Consider the following 24541-nt stretch of genomic DNA (forward strand, 5'->3'; position numbering starts at 1 on the left):
CTGACAGTGCCCATTTAAGCAATAAAATAGCCAGCATTGTAGATTGCTCCAGACCAGCTATTGATGATGATCACAGGGTTCTGATAATTGCCATGGCAACAGGATGATGACAGTGCTACGGTGACCTGTGAGGCCCAGACACAGATTGGCTCTCACAGGCTAAGTATAAGTGTAGTTCTGAGCTATACAACGCTGCAGTACAGATATACTAACAGCAATCAGAATACAACAGCATCAATTGTTAATTATTGGTCACCTTGCCTCCAAAAATGATTAAAAGGTAGCATGTGTCACATAAATTATAACCAATAAAACAGCTAGTCCTGCAAAAAAACAAAGCCTCCAAACAACTCTATTGGCTGAAAAACAAAAATGTTATGTTATTATCAGAATATGACACAAAAAAGCTAATTTTTTAAATTTAATTTTGATTTAACCCCTTAAGGACCGGAGGTTTTTCCGTTTTTGCATTTTCGTTTTTTGCTCCTTGCCTTTAAAAAATCATAACTCTTTCAAATTTACACCTAAAAATCCATATGATGGCTTATTTTTTGCGCCACCAATTCTACTTTGTAATGACGTCAGTCATTTTGCCCAAAAATCTATGGTGAAGCGGGAAAAAAAATCATTGTGCGACAAAATTGAAAAAAAAATGCTGTTTTGTAACTTTTGGGGGCTTCCGTTTCTACGTAGTACATTTTTCGGTAAAAATGACACCTGATATGTATTCTTTAGGTCCATACGATTAAAATGATACCCTACTTATATAGGTTTGATTTTGTCGGACTTCTGGAAAAAATCATAACTACATGCAGGAAAATTAATACGTTTAAAATTGTCATCTTCTGACCCCTATAACTTTTTTATTTTTCCGTGTATGGGGCGGTATGAGCGCTCATTTTTTGCGCCGTGATCTGAAGTTTTTAACGGTACCATTTTTGCATTGATAGGACTTATTGATCACTTTTTATTCATTTTTAAATGATATAAAAAGTGACCAAAAATGCACTATTTTGGACTTTGGAATTTTTTTGCGCGCACGCCATTGACCGAGCGGTTTAATTAATGATATATTTTTATAACTCGGACATTTCCGCACGTGGTGATACCACATATGTTTATTTTTATTTTTATTTACACTGTGTTTTTTTTTTTATTGGAAAAGGGGGGTGATTCAAACTTTTAATAGGGGAGGAGTTAAATGATCTTTATTCACTTGTTTTTTTCACTTTTTTTTGCAGTGTTATAGGTCCCATAGGGACCTATAACACTTTACACACTGATATTCTATGTTGATCACTGGTTTCTCATAAGAAACCAGTGATCAACGATTCTGCCGGATGACTGCTCATGCCTGGATCTCAGGCACTGAGCAGTCATTCGGCGATCGGACAGCGAGGAGGCAGGAAGGGGCCCTCCCGCTGTCCTGTCAGCTGTTCGGGATGCCGCGATTAGCCGCGGCTATCCCGAACAGCCCGACTGAGCTAGCCGGGAACTTTCACTTTTAGCCGCGCGGCTCAGCTTTGAGCGCGCGGCTAAAGGGTTAATAGCGCGCGGCGCCGCGATCGGCGCTGCGCGCTATTAGAGGCGGGTCCCGGCTTCACTATGACGCCGGGCCCGCCATGATATGACGCGGGGTTACTGTGTAACCCCGCGTTATATCAGAAGAGCAGGACCAAGGACGTACCGGTACGTCCTTGGTCCTTAAGGGGTTAATTGTGAAAAGGTAGAAAAACATAAAAAAGTGAATAAATTGGGTATCGCCATAATCATACCAACTGTCCGTCAACCGAATATGGTGCTTTATAAACACTATTAAAAAGAAGGCCTAAAAATACATGTGGCACTTTTTTTTTATTTTTATTACAGAGGCCTGTGTGCAAGTTAGCCAGCGCTCTAGGGTAACACTTGGGATACTTCTAAAAACTGCAGATATTGAGTAATAAATATTCACATCCACATGTAGCTGTAAATTAGGAGAGGGTAATGTGATTCTGTGGCACTGGATCTCGTGCTCGAGATGTGTGCTGGCAGTGCGAACAATGGCACCTCCATTAAGGTATTTATACATTAAATTATAAATGAAAGTTTGAAAGTAATTAAGAAATATCACTCTCATGCACAGAGCTACACTATAGAATACTAGAAGAATGCCATCATATTGGTACTAAAGAGATCACACACCATAGAGCAATATTTCCCCATACAATGACCATGTAGAAGTAGATACCAGCACTACTTAGTCTCTGCAGACTGTATAAGTAATAACAGAACAGTTAAATACAGAGACCTAGACTGCCATGCTGACTTCTCCCATTCCTGACTAAGGCTTCTCACTTTTTTACCGCAAACCTCCATTGTGCCCCAAATGGCAATAATGCCCCCTTTGGTGGGTAGGTGGCCCCCAATATGTAGATAGTTAGATCTGCAGATAGAATGTACAGCTGTTCTGATTGAGCCAAAGAGAGATCTCCAATAAGTAGGTAGATGCACACAGTAGCTAGTTACAACTCAGTAGATACTGTTGATAGTCATTCTAAGTGTAGAGAGGCGTCCCGGAGGTAATTTCTATTCAATAAGTAGATAGATGTGATGTGATGGTGGGTAGCTAGTTCCCCAGTGTACATAAGTGCTGTGGGAGAATAGTTTACTCCAGTGTAGATAGTCGCCCCCCACTGGAGGTATATATTTATAGCCTAAGATAGACAGCACCCAATAAATAGGTAATACATACTCACCTCTTCTCCGCTCCCACTGACTTCTTCTCTGGTGAGGCTGCACACGCATTGAGTGAGGGTGTCATGTTTGTGCCTGAGCTGAAAGACGAGTGCCAAAGTTTTGCCCTGCTCACTGCTCCAGAAGACAACTTGCCTATGACAGCCAGCCTACAAGAAATAAGTAAGTAGGTAAAGAGTATAAGTAAGTGACTCACCCTGAGGACGCACTTGCAGTTGAAAGTGTTGCTAGTAGGCCCAGGTTCCAGTAGATCAGTATTGTCTATTCAGTAGTGACACTATTATCGTATAGGAAAACAAGGGAGAAGCCAGAACTATTACAGATAAGTAGAATAAGTATAATGTTTCATACAAGTATTGTACAAAGATAATGAATAGTCCATTGACATTATTAATTGACCTGTAAGAAATACATCACTGTAGATGTGTCTATATACATGTGGTTGCCAGTTTAAAAATGTCACCTAATATATTGAATGTTTACCTCGCATTAATGATAGGAATCTATAATAAAGTACCCTTCAGTATACCCTATAAGGAGCCCAGGCATACTGTAGTCCTGTACACTACTAAAGAGCTTTGTGTATGAGCTAGGCTTATATGTTGTTATTTATTAGACGCTCAGTGCCACAATGTCATCAGTAAAGGAGTGTAAAATGAAATATTTTATAGTATTGGCTCTTCAGCAATACCATTTTCTGTTTAAACTGTTACTCACTTATTCGCCGCAAATTTAAGACCTTTGGTCTCCGACACCTAACAACTTAAAAATCTGCTCAGATTATATTTGCAACTTGGCTAAGAAACATTTACTGGATTTGCAATAAAATGTGAGCATCGGGCCATGTAACACTTCAGTGCCATTTGAACAGCTTTTTAATAATTTAAGATGTGTAATGTAGCTCTTTAAATTCAGTCTTAAATGACCAAATGTAAGAAGCTAACAAATATACTACACATTGGAAGCATTATGAAAAGCCTGCAAATGAGGAAAATATTTAGAATTTATTTTAGATTTTTTTTCCCATTTAAGTTTCAGGAAGGCTGCAGCTTATTTTGATGTTAAAACAAAAATTTCCATAAAAAGGTTTCCTTCTGAGTAAGTAAAATATGACTTATCTGTATAACAATAATAATTGGACATACATAGACTAACATGCTGATAGTAAAATATCACACCTTGTTCCATTACCTTCCTGTCTTATTCCAGAAGTCGTGTCATAACAAATGACTTCTGTGATCATCCGGCAGGCTATTTGAATCCCATTTCTGATCCTCTTTTTTTCTTTCAAATCCGTTTCAAACAGCTGCTAGAAGGCCACATTTAAGGGTCTATATCATGTCGACGACATCCAGACCTCCACAGTTCAACAGTACTGAATATAGATTACTATAAAACGAGAGGAGTAGTTAAGGGTTTAACATGGGGTGGGGGTTCTAAACACATCGGAGGTCCGGCCTAGGTAATGCATGTTCACAGATGTAGTTGTGCATCCTAATAAGTTGTACACAGGCATGCTGCAGACCAGAATCTAGACACAGCACAGTTTACTTCAATGACCGCCATAAAGTCTTCAGCCATGACTTTTGTCTGCAGACTTTGCCACCCAGACACCCTTGGTTCCTTGCTTTTCCAGCACTCTCCTTAACTATTCCCTACCCCCTACACAAATTCATCTTCCTGTCACCCCTTTAACAGTACCAATCTGCTGCTTTTCTTAACACTTTGCCTGTTGCTGCTATCAGTGCCATAATAAACAGTTATCACCCAAAAAACAATGACAATGCTCCAGATGGTAATAGTGCCCCACACATCAATAGTGCTACCGTTGTGCTCCATGCAGTAATAATGTTCCCTTAGTACATCCTCATCGTAAGAGTTCTTCCTTAATATCCCAGAAAAAGTGCCCCCCCCCAGTGCAAACAGATGTAATAACATCTTGTTGACAGCAGGCCTAAAGTGTCTGTGGCCTACAAGAGTGCATAGCAGGGTAAGGAGCTGATGGCTCCATGATCTGCCATTGTATTTAACTACATCTAAGTCCTGAGGAGACAGATGTAGTTGTACATGACACAGAGGATGATTTTAGCCATGTAATTCTCTGATGCATATACACCTGATGGGGCCCAGCACACACGTGGGCCTGGAACCAATGCTCCCACCAATGCCACCACCAGGAATGCTACTGTACAAGTACAGGATGGTCAGGTGTTATTGTCATGTTACATACACTAAAATGCGACCATATTTCTACTGTGTGAAACCAAATTGAATATCAGTGCTGTTATTCTAGCTTTCAACTCCTGAATATTTGACTCCTATTTGACTCCTGTCTTCTGGTCCCTTACAATTTTTATATGAAATATATATGTGGGCATGAACGGTTCACTATATACTAGTCTCCAAGGTGTCCTCTGTAGCTAGCAAAAAAATTAAATGCCTCTTTAAGTTCTAGGTGTCCTCAAAAAGATCATTAGTTCTAATCACAGCTTAACTCATAGTGAAAGAATTTATCATGAAATGAATGGCAGTCATGAGAATGTATTTTATTTCAAGTCCAGTTCACAGAACGCCTCTAATCTCTAGGAGCCAATACTTTCTAATTTGTCCAAACTCATTATTTTTTGGCTTCAATCAAGTTACATTGAAGTAAAGGAGCTTTAAAAGTTCCCAGGCCTTGATAAAATGGAAGATATCCGACACTGTATTAAGATTTGCGGTGTAGCATGGTTAAATCGATTCTACTATTTTATCAGTCATTTCAGGGTTGGGAGAAGATGACTAAAGTGTATTTAGAAGGGATACTGGATAGGATTTCTGGAGTGTAAGAAAATATCTTCTTCTAAAAGTTTTTCATTGAAATGGAAAAAAATGAGTTTTCATAGTTAAAGGGGTACTCCACTGGAAAAACATTTTTAAATCAACTGGTGCCAGAAGGTTAAACAGATTTCAAAATTACTTCTATTAAAAAATCTTAATCCTTCCAGTACTTATCAGCTACGGTTATGATCCACAGGAAGTTCTTTTCTTTTTTAATTTTCTTTCTGCCTGACCACAGTGCTCTTTGCTGACACCTCTGTCAATTTTAGGAACTGTTTAGAGCAGGATATATTTGCTTTGGGGGATTTGCTCCTGCTCTGGACAGTTCCTAAAATGGACAGAGGTGTCAGCAGAGAGCACTGTGGGCAGACAGAAAGGAAATTCAAAAAACAATAGCACTTCCTGTGGATCATAACAGCAACTGATAAGTACTGTAGGGATTAAGAATAAGAATAGAAGTAATTTACAAATATCCAGACGAAGGAAGCCGAGACTTCCGAAACTACGTCGATAGCCTTGTGGACTGCTGAGGATACCATAGTGACGTCACTCACAACACACTCAGTCGGAACCTTAACCTGATCGTAGCGTACGTGCAAGTTGGTAGAGGCGCCACCGGCCGGGGCGCGCTCCCACTGCAATCCACGCTCCTTCCTAGAGACCGGACCCTTCATGAAGTAACACTCTGCTAAACAACATTTAAAGAAGTAACCCGCTACATCCGGGAGTCAATTCAGTAAGAACCACTTGCAACCTCTGGAACTTCAGGGAGCCCACGTATCTGCAGAGCGGCACCTCCTTCACTGCAATACGCAGCGACCGCGCTGTAACAGCATTGCTGTGGGATCATTACACTTACACCGCAACCACCGATTTTTATCAGCAACCATACTATCTACAGGTCAGTTTGTAATTTGTGTGTATAATACAGCGCTTACTATTCAATTATTTTTCAGTATATTACTTTCTACACAGTGTGCATCCATAGGGGAGCACATTTTTAGTAAAGCAGCAGTACAACCCACATCAAACCAGACCCATCCAGCGCTAGTGATCTTTTTTATTCTCTAATTTACAAATATGTTTACATTTCTGGCACCAGTTGATTTAAAAAAAAAATAGTTTTCCAGTGGAGTACCCCTTTAATACATTTATAGTTCTGATCCATATAGTCTGCAATAAATCTGCATCTGCAATAAATGTCTAACTGAAGACTGCATTAATTGGATTGCATAAAGCAACAGAGCACTTTAATTAAAATTCCTAAATTCTTAAAAGTGTCTAAAGCCACTAAGGAAGGGGCCAGTATTCACTTGTCCTTGCCCCGAAACGCATTTCGCCTATCTATTCTGCATGAACAAGGTGCTAAGTGAGGACTTTTTATTTAGGAACTTTACCTGGATTATTATCTGACCGCTATTAGATTGAAAATTCTGCCTCTGCCACCACACTGTTCCAACTACCTCCATCTGTGTACCCTGCCAGGTACTATTCCAGATGCATCCATCTGTGTACCCTTGCTGGTACTATTTCATATACCACCGCCTACCACTGTGTATGCCTCCATCTGTGTACCCTTGCAGGTACTATTTGATATACCACCGCCTACCACTGTGTGTGCCTCCATCTGTGTACCCTGCCAGGTACTACTTTGCATACCACCGTGTGTCTCCACTGCTTGAAAGTCACCGGAGCTCTACGGCTGCCGACTGCTGCAGAAACAGCTGACTGAGTGACGTCAGATGCCGCTTTCACTTACCATCTACACGCGCCCGGTGTGGAGAACCTTTGCTGTATACTGTTCCGGCAGAGTCGCAATATTATTTACTGTATACCGGCAACTTTTACATACATCGGCGAAGCCTGGTGGACGGCAATTATTCAAGGAGCGTTGAGCGGTACATGGTACCATCAGTTATTCAGATCCCACATTATTGAATACGAACTGCTATTGAATGTGAAATGTGGTCAATCACTATTGCAGTTATATATATATTATATATATATATATATATATATATATCTATATATTCAGAAGTGTCGTTCCATACACACTGGACATTTTTCTTGTATCTTACAGGTTTCTCTTTTTATACATTGTCCATTTATTGTCAAGTATATTTTGATGTACCCGGGCCCTGTTATGTGTAAAAGTTATATATAATAAAATGTATGCATCTTTCCAAACATCCATTGTACAACCTTTTTGGCTGAGGTATTTGAGGACTGGGAACTCTATTATTTTAAATTGAATTCCATTGGATGTCTAACAAAGTAATCAACTGAGACCCTCGGCAAAGACCAGATATTGCTCTGGAGGGGAAAAATGTGGCTCTCCACTTGGACCTCCACTTGGATCATTGATGTCTATATACCCCTATAGGGCATATGGAAAGGGGTAACTCATATAAGACTGGCTCTTTGATAGTGTGCAATACACTCCCTCTCTATTAGTAGCTCATACTGCTACTATGCCCCTCCCACATGCTTTATACTGCAGCTCTGTGTGCTCTGAATGGCTGCTTTGCATATAAAGATAATCTCCTGAGAACAGAACAGTTATATAGTACAGACAAGTAAATTATCTGTGAGAAAAAAAACACCCGATAATTTCCACCCATGACTTTAGACAAATCTAATAGTGCTGTAATTGCCCACTGGCCCCTGGTTTTTCTTATCACGCATAGGTAGGTGAGTGTTAGGTCCTTGGCGTTGGTGTGCGGGCTCTGGTGTGTCCTTCATCTAAGGATATACTGGCTAATGTCTCAATTTTAACATCAGTGTTGAGGGATAGCCAATGTCATTGTTCACATCTCCCACAGTAGTGCACCTAAATTCCTGTATTGTATTATTCTAATTGTTACACATCCACACCGTCTATCTGGTGTAGGATTCTATTGTGGCACTTGTAGTCTGTTGCAGGCATCCCCCATTGTATGCATTTTTATGCTGGGGATCACCCTTAGCAACAGACCACAAGGGCAGGATCTGCTCCCCCAGTATATATGCACTACTGCTTTTGGGGGTGAGTACGTCCAGCCTGCCAGTTGCTCTTTTTTTGTCAAAATGTTATACTTGGAGATGCAAAAACTCCACATTTAATGCGCCTTTATTACTATTCTAGGCAGAATCAAGGTCCACCTGTGAGGCCGGCAACCACATCAGCCAACTTAGGTGGGGCTTGTAGTCTGCCTCTCCCTCCTCCCATTGTATGTGTGCTCACCCACACTGGAGGTAACTGGGAGCAGGCTGTGAGTCGGCCTAATACTGCTGTAATTGCCCACTGGCCCCTGGTTTTGCTTATCACGCACAGGTAGGTAAGTGTTAGGTCCCGTGCCACTTGAGAAACCTTGGCGTTGGTGTGCGGGCTCAGGTATGTCCTTCATATAAGCATATACTGGCTAATGTCTCAATTTTATCATCAGTGTTGAGGGTTAGCTAATGTCATTGTTCACATCTCCCACAGTAGTGCACCTTAATTCTTATATTGTATTATTCTAAGTGTTACACATCCACACTGTTTATCTGGTGTAGGATGCCATTGTGGCACTTGTAGTTTGTTGCTGGCATCCCCCATTGTATGCATTTTTATGCTGGGAATCACCCATAGCAATAGACCACAAGGGCAGGATCTGCTCCCCCAGTATATATCTGCACAACTGCATTTGGGGTTGAGCACCTCCTGCCTGCCAGCTGCTCTTTTTTTGTACAAAGCTCTTAAGCTAAGATTTCTACTGTAAACAGCAACACTCAACACGGAAGATTGGAAAGCAAGAATTATAAGGAAGGGTAATGACCAATAAAGTTACTCATAGCCCACTCCAATGGGGCTTATGATCTATTTCTCAATACGCATTTAAAAGGAAGTCACTTATCAGTATCTTTCTTGGGTTGTAGAAATTAATACGCATGTGAGGATCACTTGTGTTGCCTCATTGACATGCCACAATTAAAGATGAGCGAATTTTTGAAAAATTTGATTCGGCCGATTCGGCGAATTTTCCCCAAAAATTTGTTTCGGTACGAATTTATTTGCGGCAAATCGCTATTAAAAAATCACAATTTCTGGGCTACAGAGAGCCCCAATTGGGGTGTAGAACACTTTGCCTTGTCGTAACATGCATAGGGAGTGTGCTGTGTTAGTGAAATAATACTGTTTTTCAGTATGACATGCAGACGGATTACGGCAGATTTTTTTTTCTTTTAATAAAATGGTTAACGAGGGCTGTGGGGGAGTGTTTTTTTAAATAAAATAATTTTTCCAATGTGTTGTGTTTTCTTTAAATTGAATTTTCAGGGTTAGTAGTGGAAGCCGGTCTTATAGACAGAATCCATTACTAAGCCAGGGCTTAGCGCTAGCCCCAAAAACAGCTAGCGCTAACCCCCAATTATTACCCCGGTACCCACCGCCACAGGGGTGCCGGGAAGAGCTGGTACCAACAGGCCAGGAGCGTAAAAAATGGCGCTCCTGGGCCTAGGCGGTAACAGGCTGGTGTTATTTAGGCTGGGGAGGGCCAGTAACAATGGTCCTCGCCCACCCTGGTAATGTCAGGCTTTTGCTGTTTGGTTGGTATTGTGCTGAGAATGAAAATACGGGGAACCCTATACGTTTTTTTATTTAAATAAATAAAAATAAAAAAAACGCATAGGGGTTCCCCGTATTTTCATTCTCAGCACAATACCAACCAAACAGCAACAGCCTGACATTACCAGGGTGGGCGAGGACCATTGTTACTGGCCCTCCCCAGCCTAAATAACGCCAGCCTGTTATCGCCTAGGCCCAGGAGCGCCATTTTTGACGCTCCGGGCCTGTTGGTACCGGCTCTTCCCAGTACCACTGTGGCGGTGGGTACCGGGGTAATAATTGGGGGTTAGTGCTAGCTTTTTTGGGGGCTAGCGCTAAGCCCTGGCTTTGTAATGGATTCCGTCAATAAGACCGCCTCCCACTACTAAGCCTGAAAATTCAATTAAAAAAAGCACAACACATTGGAAAAATTATTTTATTTTAAAAAACACTCCCCCACAGCCCTCGTTAACCATTTTATTAAAAGAAAAAAAAATATCCGCCGTAATCCATGGAATCCTCTGCATACACGGATCTGAAACGAGAAGGAAAAAAAAAAACACAAAAAATTGGTTATGACATTTTTGGCGCTGTCCGCTGGGGAGAGCACCCAGGATGCAATGTCTACCCAAACAGGGAGCCACCAATTGGTGCAAAACTACAACTCCCAGCATGCCCAGACAGCCTTTGGCTGTGTGGGCATGCTGGGAGTTGTAGTTTAGCAACAGATGGAGTCTCCCTGTCCTGGTAGACACTGCCAGAAGGGTCTGTTCACATTATACAAAACGGACAATATGAACAGAGCTTCAGATTAATTAGCCTAGTTCCCTTCTGTAGTTCTGCCCCTAATGACATCATCACGAGGGGGCGGAGCTACACGGACCTGCTCGAGGGAAGTAAGCTGACTTCATCTTCTGTATACACTATATACAGCTATCTATAGATAGCTGTATATAGTGTGTACCGCCCAAAGGGTCAACCTACACTGTTCAGCAGTGTAAGTTAACTCTTTCCTTGCTGGGCTTGCGCATAGCGCACAGCTCAGCAAGGGGTTAAGTGAGCCAGCAATGTGTATACTGTATACACATTGCAGGCTCACTGTAAGTTCTTGCTGGGCAGTAGATATACAATGTATACCTACGGCTCAGCGTCAGCTGCTCTCCCTGCTCTGTAGCCTTGAGAACAGCTGATCCCGACATTCACATAAGGACGATCGCAGCGGGTGTCAGGAGGAGTGACATCCCTGGGATCTGTCCCTTACTGCAGGTACTAATACTCCCAACATGGAGCACACTCTGCTCCATGCTGGGAGCTGTAGTACCTGCATTAATAGACATATCGCAGCGAGTGTAACTTCTGACACCCGCTACGATCTGTCTATTAATGCAGGTACTACTGCTCCCAGCATGGAGCAGAGTGTACTCCATGTTTGGAGTAGTAGTACTTGTAGTAAAGGAAAGATCACTGCTGGTATCACTCCTGACACCCGCTGTGATGCTCCTGTATAATGTATGGATGCGGCGGCCTCTCTCCTATGGTCCCCTGCACGGCCGTATATATACACATATTCCTATTTCTCACAGAGAGCTGTGATTGGTTGGAACCATCTGGCCAATCACAGCTCTGCGGGAAATATGAATATGTGTATATATACCTGAGTGCAGGGGACCATAGAAGAGCCGCCGCCGCATCTATACATTATACAAGAGGATCACAAGGGACCCCGGCGATCTGTCAATTAGTACATGTCTATTGTGAATTGCACATGTCTACCTGGTAGTGAGCACACTACCAGGCAGACAAAAAGGCATTTTAATATGTAAGGGAGGGGGTTAGGGATAGATGGGTAATAGGCAGGGACAGAAAAAAGAAACAAAAGTGATGGTGGGAGCTATCCTTTAAGGGGTTAAAACAGTATTTGTCTACAACAGCAGCAGGTGTGTACTTTTGGCTGACCTTTCACAGTAGCTAGGCCTTTAAGACTTTAACAGCCTGGTGGGGTCCTGAGGTCCTGATCAATTCAGATCAGCGATTTGTGGAGATTCCGGGCTTATTGGGTCTGTGGTGACCCGATAGCCTGGAAAATAGGAATGATCGGAGCTGTCAGAGACAGCTCCGACCCCCCTGAGGGATAGGAGGGAGGTGGCAAGGGTGCCACCTCCTCCTATCCCCTGCCATTGGTCGGTTAGGACTGACCGACCAATGGCAGTTGGGGGCGGGAGGGTTAAAGTTTAAATCCCTGCTCTGCCCGAACCTGGATGTTCGGGCAGAGTGGGGGGAAGACGACGGTGGGTGCGGGATGGTGACTACAACGGGACTACAACTCCCAGCATGCCTGGGCAGTCTGAGCATGCTTGGAGTTGTAGTTTTCCAACATCTGGAGGGCTACAGTTTGGACACCACTACACAGTGGTGTCTGGGTATGCTGGGAGCTGTAGTTTTGCAAAACCTGGAGGCACACTGGTTGGGAAACATTGTCTGTTTCCTAACTCAGTGTTTCCCAATAGACCATGCATGCTGGGAGTTGTTGTTTTGCAACAGCTGGAGGCACACAGGTTGGGTAACACTGAATTAAGTAACAAACTTTCAATGTTTTGCAACCAGTGTGCCTCCAGCTGTTGCATAACTACAACCCAAGCATGCACGGACAGCCAAAGGGCATGCTGAGAGTTGTACATTACATGCCCATATGTGGACGTAAAATGCTCTGCAGGCACACAGCAGGGCTCAGGAGTGAGAGTGCACCATGTACATTTGAGTTGATTTGCACAGGGGTGGCTGATCGTTACAGCAGTTCTGACAAACGCAAAAAAAACACCCCCATGTGACCCCATTTTGGACGTGAAAAATAATTTTTTTTATTTTTTTTCACTAAAATGCAGGTGTTATCCAAAATTTTTCATTTTCACAAGGTGTAATAGGAAAAAATCCCCTCAAAATTTGTAACCCCATTATGGAAATACCCCATATGTGGATATAAAGTGCTCTGTGGGAAAACTACAATGCTCAGAAGGGAAGGAGCGCCATTGGGCTTTTGGAGAGAGAATGTGTCTGGAATTGAAGGCCATGTGCGTTTACTAAGCCCCCATGGTGCCAGAACAGTGGACCCCACATGTGACCCCATTTTGGAAACTACACCCCTCACGGGATGTAATAAGGGGTGACATATTTTTAGAACAGTGGTCGTGAAAGTGAAAAATGTACCCCTTGTTACGTTCCTTGAGGGATGTAGTTTCCAAAATAGTATGCCATGTGTTTTTTTTTTTTTTTTTTGCTGTTCTGGCACCATAGGGGCTTCCTAAATGCAACATGCCCCCAAACACCATTTAAAGAGTACCTATTATCAACTAAGCTTTCACTAATCCCCCTCCCCATCTGTCCCTTGTAGTAAAGGAAAGATCACTGCGGGTATCACTCCTGATACCCGCTGTGATGCTCCTGTGTAATGTATGGATGCGGCGGCCTCTCTCCTATGGTCCCCTGTAGAGATGAGCGAACTTACAGTAAATTCGATTCGTCATGAACTTCTCGGCACGGCATTTGATGACTTATCTTGCATAAATTAGTTCAGCTTTCAGGTGCTCCGGTGGGCTGGAAAAGGTGGATACAGTCCTAGGAAAGAGTCTCATAGGACTGTATCCACCTTTTCCAGCCCACGGGAGCACCTGAAAGCTGAACTAATTTATGCAGGATAAGTCATCAACTGCCGAGCCGAGAAGTTCGTGACAAATCAAATTTACTGTAAGTTCGCTGATTTCAAGTCCCCTGCACGGGCCAGCGTGAGTCCGAAATCACCAAAATAGGGACTCCTAGGGAGACCCCTAGTGGACAAAAGTTTAAACACCAAAAACACATAGAAGAATACATTTTTTTAATAGAACCCTATTCGAAAAGTGTTCTATATATTATAAACTCTAAAATATAACAAACATTTTGATGAGAGGTATTCCTTTAAGCAAAATTTGCTTTCCAAAAGCCAAATGTGACTCCTCTTCTGAGCAGTGCACTTGACGTACACATGGTGTATTTCCATACTCAGAAGAGATGGTGTTACAAATTCAGGGGGCATTTTCTCCTATTATCCCTTGTAAAAATGTAAAATTTGTGGAAAAATGCATTTTAGTGAATTTTTTTTCATTTACACATCCAACTTTAACGAAAAGTAATCAAACTCCTGTGGGATCTTAAGGCTAACTGTACCCCCTGTTACGTTTCTTGAGGGGTGTAGTTACCAAAATAGTATGCCAAGTGGTATTTTTTTTGCTATTCTGGCACCATAGGGGCTTCCTAAATGTGACATGCCCCCCAAAAACCATTTCAGAAAAACTCACTCTTCAAAATCCCATTGTCGCTCCTTCCCTTCTGAGCTCTCCAGTGCACCCACAGAACACTTGACATCCACATATGAGGTATTTCTTTACTCGAGAGAAATTGGGTTACAAATATTAGGGTGATTTCTCTCCTTTTACACCATGTAAAAATTCTAAAACTGGGTCTACAAAAACATGAAGATTTTGAATTTTCTCCTTCACATTGCTGCTATTCCTGTGAAACACCTAAAGGGTTAACACTTTCTGAATGTCATTTTGAATACTTTGAGGGGTGTAGTTTTTATAATGGGGTCATTTATGGGGCATTTCTAATATGAAGGCCCTTCAAATCCACTTCAAAACTTAACTTGTCCCTGAAAAATTCTGATTTTGAAAATTTTATGAAAAATAGCTGCTGAACTTTGAAGCCCTCTGATGTCCAAAGTAAAAACATGTCAACTTTACGATGCAAACAAAAAGTAGAAATATTGTATATGTGAATTAATATATAATTTATTTGTGATGTCCATTTTCCTTATAAGCAGAGAGTTTCAAAGTAAAAAAAAAAATGCTAAATTTTCAAATTTTTCATCAAATTTTTAATTTTGTTTTTACCAAGAAATTATGAAGTATCGACAAAAATTTACCACTAACATAAAGTTGAATATGTCACGAAAAAACTATATTGGAATCAGAATGAAAAGAAAAAGCATTCCAGAGTTATTAATGCTTAAAGAGAAGGGTGCAAAAAAAATGCTTGGGTCCTTAAGGTGAAAATGGGCTGAGTCCTTAAGGGGTTAAAACAATATTTGTCTACAACGCCAGCAGGTGTGTATTTTTGGCTGGCCTTTCACAGTAACTAGGCCCTTGAGACTTTAACAGGAACAAAATGGTGCACCCCTTAGATGTACAATGCGCTCCAGTACGCTTAAAGGGAATGTGTCACCAAATGTTATATTATTTATTTTAGAGGTTAAATACATTTCTCAAATTTTTTTTATATTTTTGAAAAAAAAAAAAAAATATATATATTATTTATATATATATATATATATATATATATATATATATATATATATATATATGTCACAAAATATGAAAAATGCAATAATAACTTGTCATATTTCCCACTCTTGACCAGCAGAGGGAGCTAACATGAGGAAGCTGGTGAAAACAAGGGACATGCTGCAAAATGTTGCCTCCCCTGTCTGCACCTTCCTCTTGTGTCCACATGCATAAAGAAAGGGGGAGGGGGATTTGTAGTTTTTTTCAATTCCACTATGCAGAGCCATTTTGTTGGGGATTAAAGAATGGTAAAGTACAGACTACTAAAAGTCTTTCACACCACTTTTTTGCTCTAACATCGCAGCTGTGTTAAAAAGTTGAGATATTTTGTATATACACAGATATATACACAAATATATATACACATATACCCATATACAAATACATTGTGTATATATATATATATATATATATATATATATATATATATATATACACATATATATATATATATATACACATATATATATACACACATATATATATACACACATATATATACACACACACACATATTCATTCAAACACACATATATACACTGCTCAAAAAAAATAAAAGGAACACTTAAACAACACAATATAACTCGAAGTCAATCACACTTGTGAAATCACACTGTCCACTCAGGAAGCTACACTGATTGACAATCAATTTCACATGCTGTTGTGCTAATGGAACAGACAACAGGTGGACACCCCTAATACAAGAGTGGTTCTGCAAGTGGTGACTACATTTTCTATGCTTCCTGGCTGTTGTTTTGGTCACTTTTGAATGCTGGTGGTGCTTTCACTCTAGTGGTAGCAGGAGACGGAGTCTACAACCCACACAAGTTTTTGCCTTCCTCTGGATCAACTCAGTAGGGACTCATTAGGAATATAGGTTGAACTTGACGGACTTTTTTCAACCTTATGAACTAAGTGGCTCATGTAGTGCAGTTCGTCCAGGATGGCATATCAATTCCGAGCTGTGGCAAGAAGGTTTGCTGTGTCTGTCAGCGTAGTGTCCAGAGTATGGAGACACTACCAGGAGACAGGCCAGTACATCAGGAGATGTGGAGGAGGCCGTTGGAGGGCAACAACCCAGCAGCAGGACCGCTACCTCCGCCTTTGTGCAAGGAGGAGCAGGAGGAGCACTACCAGAGCCCTGCAAAATGGCCCCAAATGTGCATGTGTCCACTCAAACGGTCAGAAACAGACTCCATGAGGGTGGTATGAGGGCCTGATGTCCCCAGGTGAGCGTTGTGCTTACAGCCCAACACCGTGCAGGATGTTTGGCATTTGCCAGAGGATACCAAGATTGGCAAATTCGCCACTGGCACCCTGTGCTCTTCACAGATGAAAGCAGATTCCCACTGAGCACATGTAGAACGTTCTGCTGCCTGCAACATTCTTCAGCATCTGTATCCGTTTTTTTCTTCCGTTCTTTTTGACAGAAGAAAAAATACTGTCAAAAAAATGGAAATGAGTACAAACGGATGTAAACGAATTGTAAAAAAAAAAAAAAAAAAAAAACATTGACATGAATGGGATGTAAAAAAAACTTTTTTAATTAGTTTACAGCCTGCAAGAACGGAACAAAAACAGGGATAAAAGATCAGGGACAGACGGCCATGTGAACGCACCCTTACACTTTCGCTTTCCGGATCTTCCCTGCATCTCTGTGTATTCTGCATCACAGGCTGCCCACGTAATGACAGCAGGCTCCCACTGATGACATCACACTGCGAGCTGCTCATTACATGGGCGGCCGACTAAATAATTTATTGCCTGTCCTGCAGAAGCTGTAAATACACAGGGAGATGCATGGGAGATCTGGACAGCAAAAGTGTAAGCTCTGGGAGGTGTGAAGGACAGGGGAGGTGTAAAGGAGGACAAGGAGGGAACAAAGACATGGTGGGAAGGTGGTCACCGGGCTGTCAATACCCGTGGCAGGAGCAGCCGACGGAGAGTGCCAGGAGTTCTGGAAGCTGTTGCTTCCTGACCTTAATAACATGGCGCTTCTCCCTTGGCTTCCTCTTGTGTCGGACACCTGCTGTGTTCTGCGCATGACAGACATGTGCAGAACACAGCATTTTAGTCTAATGTTTTCCTATCAGACACGCTGTGTCTGGACTTTCCTATGTGTAGGGACTGCCGTAGAGCATCTGTGAAGGTGTTGCTAAGTGACGTCATCACAGATGCTCTATGTAATGGCAGCCCCCAGTACAAACTTAATAAATTCATAAAATAAAAAATACTTTACACATACATGTAATTCCCAAATGATCTTAATTTATGTTATATTACAATTTAAGCTATATATATATATATATATATATATATATATATATATATATATATATATGTATAAAAAAAGGCAACACATTCCCTTTTAAACAGTATTTGTCTACAACACAAGCAGGTGTGTACTTTTGGCTGGACTTTCACAGTAACTAGGCCATTGAGACTTTAACAGGAACAAAATGGTAAACCACTTAGATGTACGTGCAGGTTACACTTAATAGAGGACAATATGCTTTTAGTGCTCTGCTCACCCTAGCTATTACCTTTTCAGTTGTTGTACACACCAGTGCTTCAGCACACAGTTTCTGTGTACTACTCCCAAAATTGCACTCTCTCTCTCTCTCTCAATCTCACTCCCATCAGTGCTTCTAGGCTGGATTAGGGCTTGAGGTGAATCGCTGCTGTAAAAAAGCTTTTCTGTGCAGCACACTGCTCTCTGTCCCTCTCTGCAATAGAACGCTGATGTGAGTGGCCGCAAGATGGCTGCTGATTATGTAGGGCTGTCACATCACAGGGGTGGCTGGCTGCTGATAGGCTGCATGCTGCATGTGATTCAGGGTCATCCCGCTGATCCTTCTTCTCGCCTTCCCAGAGTTCCGCCCCAAGGTCCTGACATGTGGATCCGCCATTTTAGACGCCCTGGAGCCTGGACGGCACTAAATGGAGTTTAACGAAGCATTTGTTGCAAATCAAATTTTCCCTGAAATTCATAACGAATTCGGATTCGCTCATCCCTAGCCACAATGGAAGCCAAGCTAATTTTATGCATTGTAGGCTTATAGTAACTTGTAATGGACTGCAAGTGAACTGACACCATCCCATCTTACAGACCAAACATCAAGTATTTAATCATAGGGAAAAAAAAGGGGACAAATGCAACTCCATAGGTAAGACTACAGGTCCTACAGAAGATGGTTGTCCAATACAATCTTGATCTAGTAGATTTGTACCTGTTTCATGATCCTTTAGATGGGCCAATTGTTGTCAGTGCAGGGCCGCTAGATCAATCGCTGGATCATTCATGTGACTCTACTGCATACCCCCTATTTACATGCGTGATTTGTTTAATGATGATTTTCAGGGCCACTTGATCCCAGTAATCATGTAGTAGCCTTTAATCTGCACTCTGCCCAGTTACTTATTCAACAAACCCCTCTAAATCTGCCCCTTTATCCTATCATTGTCCTGTACTTTTTCCTAATGTCCCCACTTCTATTGTTACTGTTCACACTAAACATAGGGGGAGATTTATCAAAACCTGTCCTGAGGAAAAGTTGCTGAGTTGCCCATAGCAACCAATCAGATTTATTTTTTCATTTTTAACAAGGCCTCTGCAAAATGATAGACACGATTGATTAGTTGCTATGGGCAACTCAGCAACTTTTCCTCTGGACAGGATTTGATAAATCTCCCCCGTAGACTTTCTCTACAGCTGCCCCTTATATGGCCAGTCTTATTTTCCTTTTTAATCCCTCGTCTCTGCTTTAATGCCTAGAATCCAGGCCTTGTCCTAAATACCCCCAGTTTGTCTTTGTTAAAAGGTAGCAATTCTAAGCCCCTTTATTTTAATACTATTGGTAGGAGATTTAAATTTCTTACAAGTTTTTATGGATTGCGTTGCTGTATATTCTTGTTATTGCTGAATATGTCAGCATGCCTAACTAACTCATTGGGTACAATGACAAAACAAAGTATCATTCTGAGAACCATAGTCACTGATGATTTGTATTGCAGACATCTGGAGAGGAAAAATGTTACACATAAACCTCCGCCACATTTGCTAAAAATAGACTAGGGAACAAAAATTCCCTTGCCCCCACATTAAAACGTCCTTCACTGTTCTTCCGTTGCCGTAGTCCTGCCGTAGCCTTATCCGCCTTTAATGCACAGTAGTACCCTTCTCTTCCAAATCCTAGTCTAATGCCCCTCCACTATTTATATTTTCATTGCACTCATATCTTTTTAGAGAGTATTGAGCTGTAGCCGACGTTGAGGAAAAGTCAGTTATATTGTTTTAAGACTTTTGTCTCAATAGGTCAATTTAGTTTTATCTTTAGGAAATGGTTACAATAACAGAATAGGAAACAAATATAAAAATAACTCAATAATGCCTAGAAATCTCAGCACAAGAACAAATCCTTTAACTGCATCATATCTTGACAGAAAGGACACTTTCTATTTACGACACTTGTAGTCTGCTGTAGATGCTAGACACAAGAAATGATTTTGAATGACTTAATAAACTCGAGGATCCCTGGATATTTACTTCAAAACTTTTATCTGATGCGGAAAAACTGAAGATAAAGTCAATGCAATTTCTATAATTTAATGTTAACCCTCCCCCCTGAAAAACAAACATATTCTCGGTGTGACAGATGCTCACGTCAGATATGTGCCCTGAAAGGCTTCACACAGGAAATAATCTTCAAATTGTTTTTTTCACACATAATTGCTTTCATATGGTTTCTGCAGGTAGGATTGCAGAACCTTTATCGAGTTAAGTGCTGTCGCATTGTCACCAACTCTTTTTTAATTCTTTCAATGATACACTTTTCTATAACATAAAGGCCCAGATTTATCAAAGAATGTCTACGAAAGAGCTATTTTCCCATGTTTATTTAAGTGGTGGGTTTGACTATCGTGCATCTTATTTATTAAGAAGGTGCAGCAGGATGATGAATTTTGCGCAGCTCTGCTGTGGTGGGAAAAAGCTCTACCACATACACTTCTTCTAGACACTTGTGAGGGAGGGAAGTAGACACTTTCCCAGGCAGGGCCAGATTAAGGTTGCCTGGAAGACGGAGCACTTCGTTATGATGCCCCCCCCCCCCCCCCCCAAAAAAAAAAGAAGAAATTGGCCTGGGGATATGTCGCCTTTTTTTGTGGGTGTCACAGGAGTCAGGCCCCCGTTAACATAAAATGGGCTGCATGGTCTAAAATCACTTCAGTTCAGGTCACTCTTTCCAGCTGTTGCAAAGCTACAACCCCCATTATGTCTGGAGAGCTTCAGGCATTATAGGAGTTGTAGTTTTGTAGCAGCTGGAGCCTCAAATTGGGGTACAGTGTCATCCATTATTACTGCAAAACTTAGAAGTGACGAGAGATCTAATGGAACAGTCAGGAGAATACACAAACAAAAAATGACTCACAGGAGATGTCTTCTCTGTTGTCTTTCCTTTTCTTCTTCATCTGGTCCAGACGCCAGGTCTTCTTCCAGCTCCATCTTCCTCTGTAACGTTTGATGCCTGGACATAATTGGTTCCTCACTCTGCCAGCCGCTCCTCATCCTCTGTATAAAGACAACAATCATTATAACCCTAAAAGAGACTGTGCTTCCTAAATATTATACTGCCAAACTCTGTGTATCCTGTATATTATACTGCCAAACCCTGTGTAACCTGTATATTATACTGCCAAACCCTGTGTATCCTGTATATTATACTGCCAAACATCATGTCCTCTAAAAATAATACTACCAAACACTGTCTTCCGTAGTGTGCACAGAGCAGCAGAATCCCATTGAAAATAAGTGAAATTCTGCTGGCGGAAGTTCATAGTGTGGATGAGCCCTAATTCTCCCAGACCCCTAAGTCCTCCTCCAGACTCCTTCTCCCAGAGACCCCTAAGGCTAGGTTTCCCCCTATTTTTTACCTGCAAAAACACAGAAAAACTGCTACTGCTTTTTCCTGTGTTATGGTAATTTTTTGGCATTGTTTTTCTTGTGCTTTTGCCTTCTCCGGAAACTTAGCCTTAAGGACTAGGGGAGGACTATAATAGAATAGGGGAGAATATAATAGTGCCACACACTGTGCTGCCAGGATATAATAGTGCCACACACTGTGCTGCCAGGATATAATAGTGCCACACACTGTGCTGCCGGGATATAATAGTGCCACACACTGTGCTGCCGGGATATAATAGTGCCACACACTGTGCTGCCGGGATATAATAGTGCCACACACTGTGCTGCCGGGATATAATAGTGCCACACACTGTGCTGCCGGGATATAATAGTGCCACACACTGTGCTGCCGGGATATAATAGTGCCACACACTGTGCTGCCGGGATATAATAGTGCCACACACTGTGCTGCCGGGATATAATAGTGCCACACACTGTGCTGCCGGGATATAATAGTGCCACACACTGTGCTGCCGGGATATAATAGTGCCACACACTGTGCTCACAGGATATAATAGTGCCACACACTACACTGTGCTGCCAAGATATGAGTGCCACACAATCTACCCCAGGAAATAATAGTGCTACACAATATACTCTAGGACTTAATAGTGCCACACACTTTGCTGCCAGCATGTAAAAGTACCACACATAGTGCTGTTAGGATATCATAGTGTCACACACTGTGCTGCCAGAATATAATAGTGCCCCACATTGTGTCGCTAGGATATAATTGTGCCTAACACTACACTGCCAGGATATTATGGTGCCATATGCTGTGCTGCCAGGACGTAATGGTGCGACACACTGTGTTGCTAGGACATAATAACGCCACACAATGTACCTAGGATTTAAAGGGAAACTGACAGTGTTCTCCTGCACTAAACCCCATACACTGGGTCATAGTGCAGATGAACTGGAGTAGAAAAGGGTATAACGTACATAAATTTGTGAAGTAGTTTAGAAGATATTGTCCCCTGTAGATTAAATGCAGAGCAGCTTTGTTGGGCAATGGAGGCTGCTCCTACTTCCCAGCCTCCTCCTGTATGAAGCGCTAGGCCTGCCCATTATTTGAATATTTATTACTATTCACTCTCACGTCCTAGTGACTCGTGTGAATAGTAATAAATATACACTCACTATATACACATGTACTCATCAGACATTATATATACACTCACTATATACATGTACACATCAGACATTATATATACACGTACTCATCACACATTATATATACACTCACTATATACATGTACTCATCACACATTATGTATACACTCACTATATACACATGTACTCATCACACATTATATATACACTCACTATATACATGTACACATCACACTATATATATATATATATATATATATATATATATATATATATATATATACACACACACACTCACTATATCATGTACTCCTTACACATTATATATACACTCACTATATACATGTACACATCAGACATGATATATACACTCACTATATACACATCACACATTATATATACACTCACTATATACATGTACTCATCAGACATTATATATACATGTACACATCACACATTATATATACACTCACTATATACATGCACTCACTATATACACATGTACACATCACACATTATATATACATATTGTAAAGGGTTTCACTCTGGGATCGTCCTTTGCCGTAGCAAAAGGACACGTTTTTCCACAATAAACCGGTAAACAATGAGTCCTTTCTGCAATTCTGGCTCCTCGCCAGGTTTATTAACCGGGATGCAGGATAAACAAAACATAAAAATGACTCCTAGGCCGTCTAGCCACTCACTGCACATGTAGCATGCCCTGACTAATAACTGATGGGCTTTTCCCTGTCAGTTTAAACACAATAAGTCCTGCAGCCTTATAAGACACAGTTCACATTTGAACATAAAGTCCCATTCGTACAGCCACCTGCTATATGTTACAGGAGCCACGTTTCTCACTCCAGGAGTCCACGCTTGTGTCCTCAGCAGCCCTTGCTTTGCCCACCTGGCACTGGACACGGTGTCTCCCCCCTCTAACAGCCACTTCTGTCTAGGGGAGAGCCCAGATTATTCTGTTTCTCTTGCTTTTAAAAAGGACCCTTCCCCTTTCTGCTGCCTCATTGATTAGTCCACAGGTGGAGATTTCTGCAGGATCAGTGTGGGAAATGCACCCTTTCCTTGCCACACTGTCACATATATCCCCCCCCCCCCCCTCTGCTCAGACCACCGGGGATGAGCACTTGTCTTCAAAAGACAGTGCACACACGACCATGCATCTGTCCTTCTCTTTGGTCTAGTTAGCTGAAGTTGGTCCACTTTCTTCAACCTTTTGAGGTGGTAGTCCAGTAGAATGGTTGCTTTAGTAACACTGTCCTTTGTGCCCAGGAATACAAAGGGGACCATTCCCTCGTCTTGGGAGCTCTTCTTATTACTCTCAACTCTCACTCTGACAACCGCTGACTGGTCGACAACCTTCTGAATGTGCCTTCCTTTCTTCCCAATGACTTTTCCCACCAAGTTTCGGGGAACCCACATTACCACCTCAGCCAACTCCAGGTAACTTCTTGCCTTCTTCACAGCATCTTGGTTCTCACCATACACATGACACGTACATGTATCTTTATCAAGAATAACAGCAGTCACCCCAGGGATTCTCCTTGCTTGTTGTATATTTGTGCCATGAGTGCCGATTACTGAGCGCATCAAGTCTTTTCGTACATCAAACTGCACATGGAATCTAGACACTGACAGACATAAGCTTTCCAGATTCTTTCTGGCTTCTTTGATTCTCGATATCACAGACAATTTTGTCCGAAGACTTCGGAAATAGAGGTTACCCAACATGTTCACCCCCTGAATGGTAACTTCATTGTCAGACAAGATGACCAGCTGGGCATTCTCTGAGTCATAAGACACCGAAAAGGCTTCCACTGCCTTTGAAAAGTCTTTATGAGCCGATTCCTTTACGCACATCTGCTGCAAGTCTTCAGGAACTTTCAGCTTCACTTTATAGAAACTGTTCTTCACAACTGGTGTTCCAAAGACTTCCTTGGAGCCTCCTACCTTCAT

The 24541-nt window shown here is 41.7% G+C and overlaps 1 protein-coding gene across 1 annotated transcript; it reads right to left on the reverse strand.

The window, feature by feature from the left end:
• Window positions 1-352: 352 nt before the first annotated feature.
• LOC130357420 (fragile X messenger ribonucleoprotein 1 homolog) lies at window positions 353-24541 on the reverse strand. Its single transcript, XM_056560113.1, has 4 exons — window positions 23697-24541; window positions 2739-2885; window positions 2185-2253; window positions 353-359 (listed from the first exon to the last, which is right to left on the reverse strand). Exons 1-4 carry the CDS (start codon window positions 24539-24541, stop codon window positions 353-355), a joined length of 1068 nt encoding a protein of 355 aa, XP_056416088.1.

This window comes from Hyla sarda, chromosome 2, assembly GCF_029499605.1.
Source record: "Hyla sarda isolate aHylSar1 chromosome 2, aHylSar1.hap1, whole genome shotgun sequence".
In the NCBI taxonomy this organism is placed as follows: Eukaryota; Metazoa; Chordata; class Amphibia; order Anura; family Hylidae; genus Hyla; species Hyla sarda.

Excerpts from the sequence above, each read along its gene's own strand:
- LOC130357420 (XM_056560113.1), bottom strand. The coding sequence starts at position 24,541 with ATGAAGGTAGGAGGCTCCAAGGAAGTCTTTGGAACACCAGTTGTGAAG. Across the intron at positions 2,886-23,696 it reads ACAAGTGCTCATCCCCGGTG|GCTGGCTGTCATAGGCAAGT; the intron begins GTCTGAGCAGAG and ends TATTTCTTGTAG. Across the intron at positions 2,254-2,738 it reads TCAGTGGGAGCGGAGAAGAG|TCTGCAGAGACTAAGTAGTG; the intron begins GTGAGTATGTAT and ends TTACTTATACAG.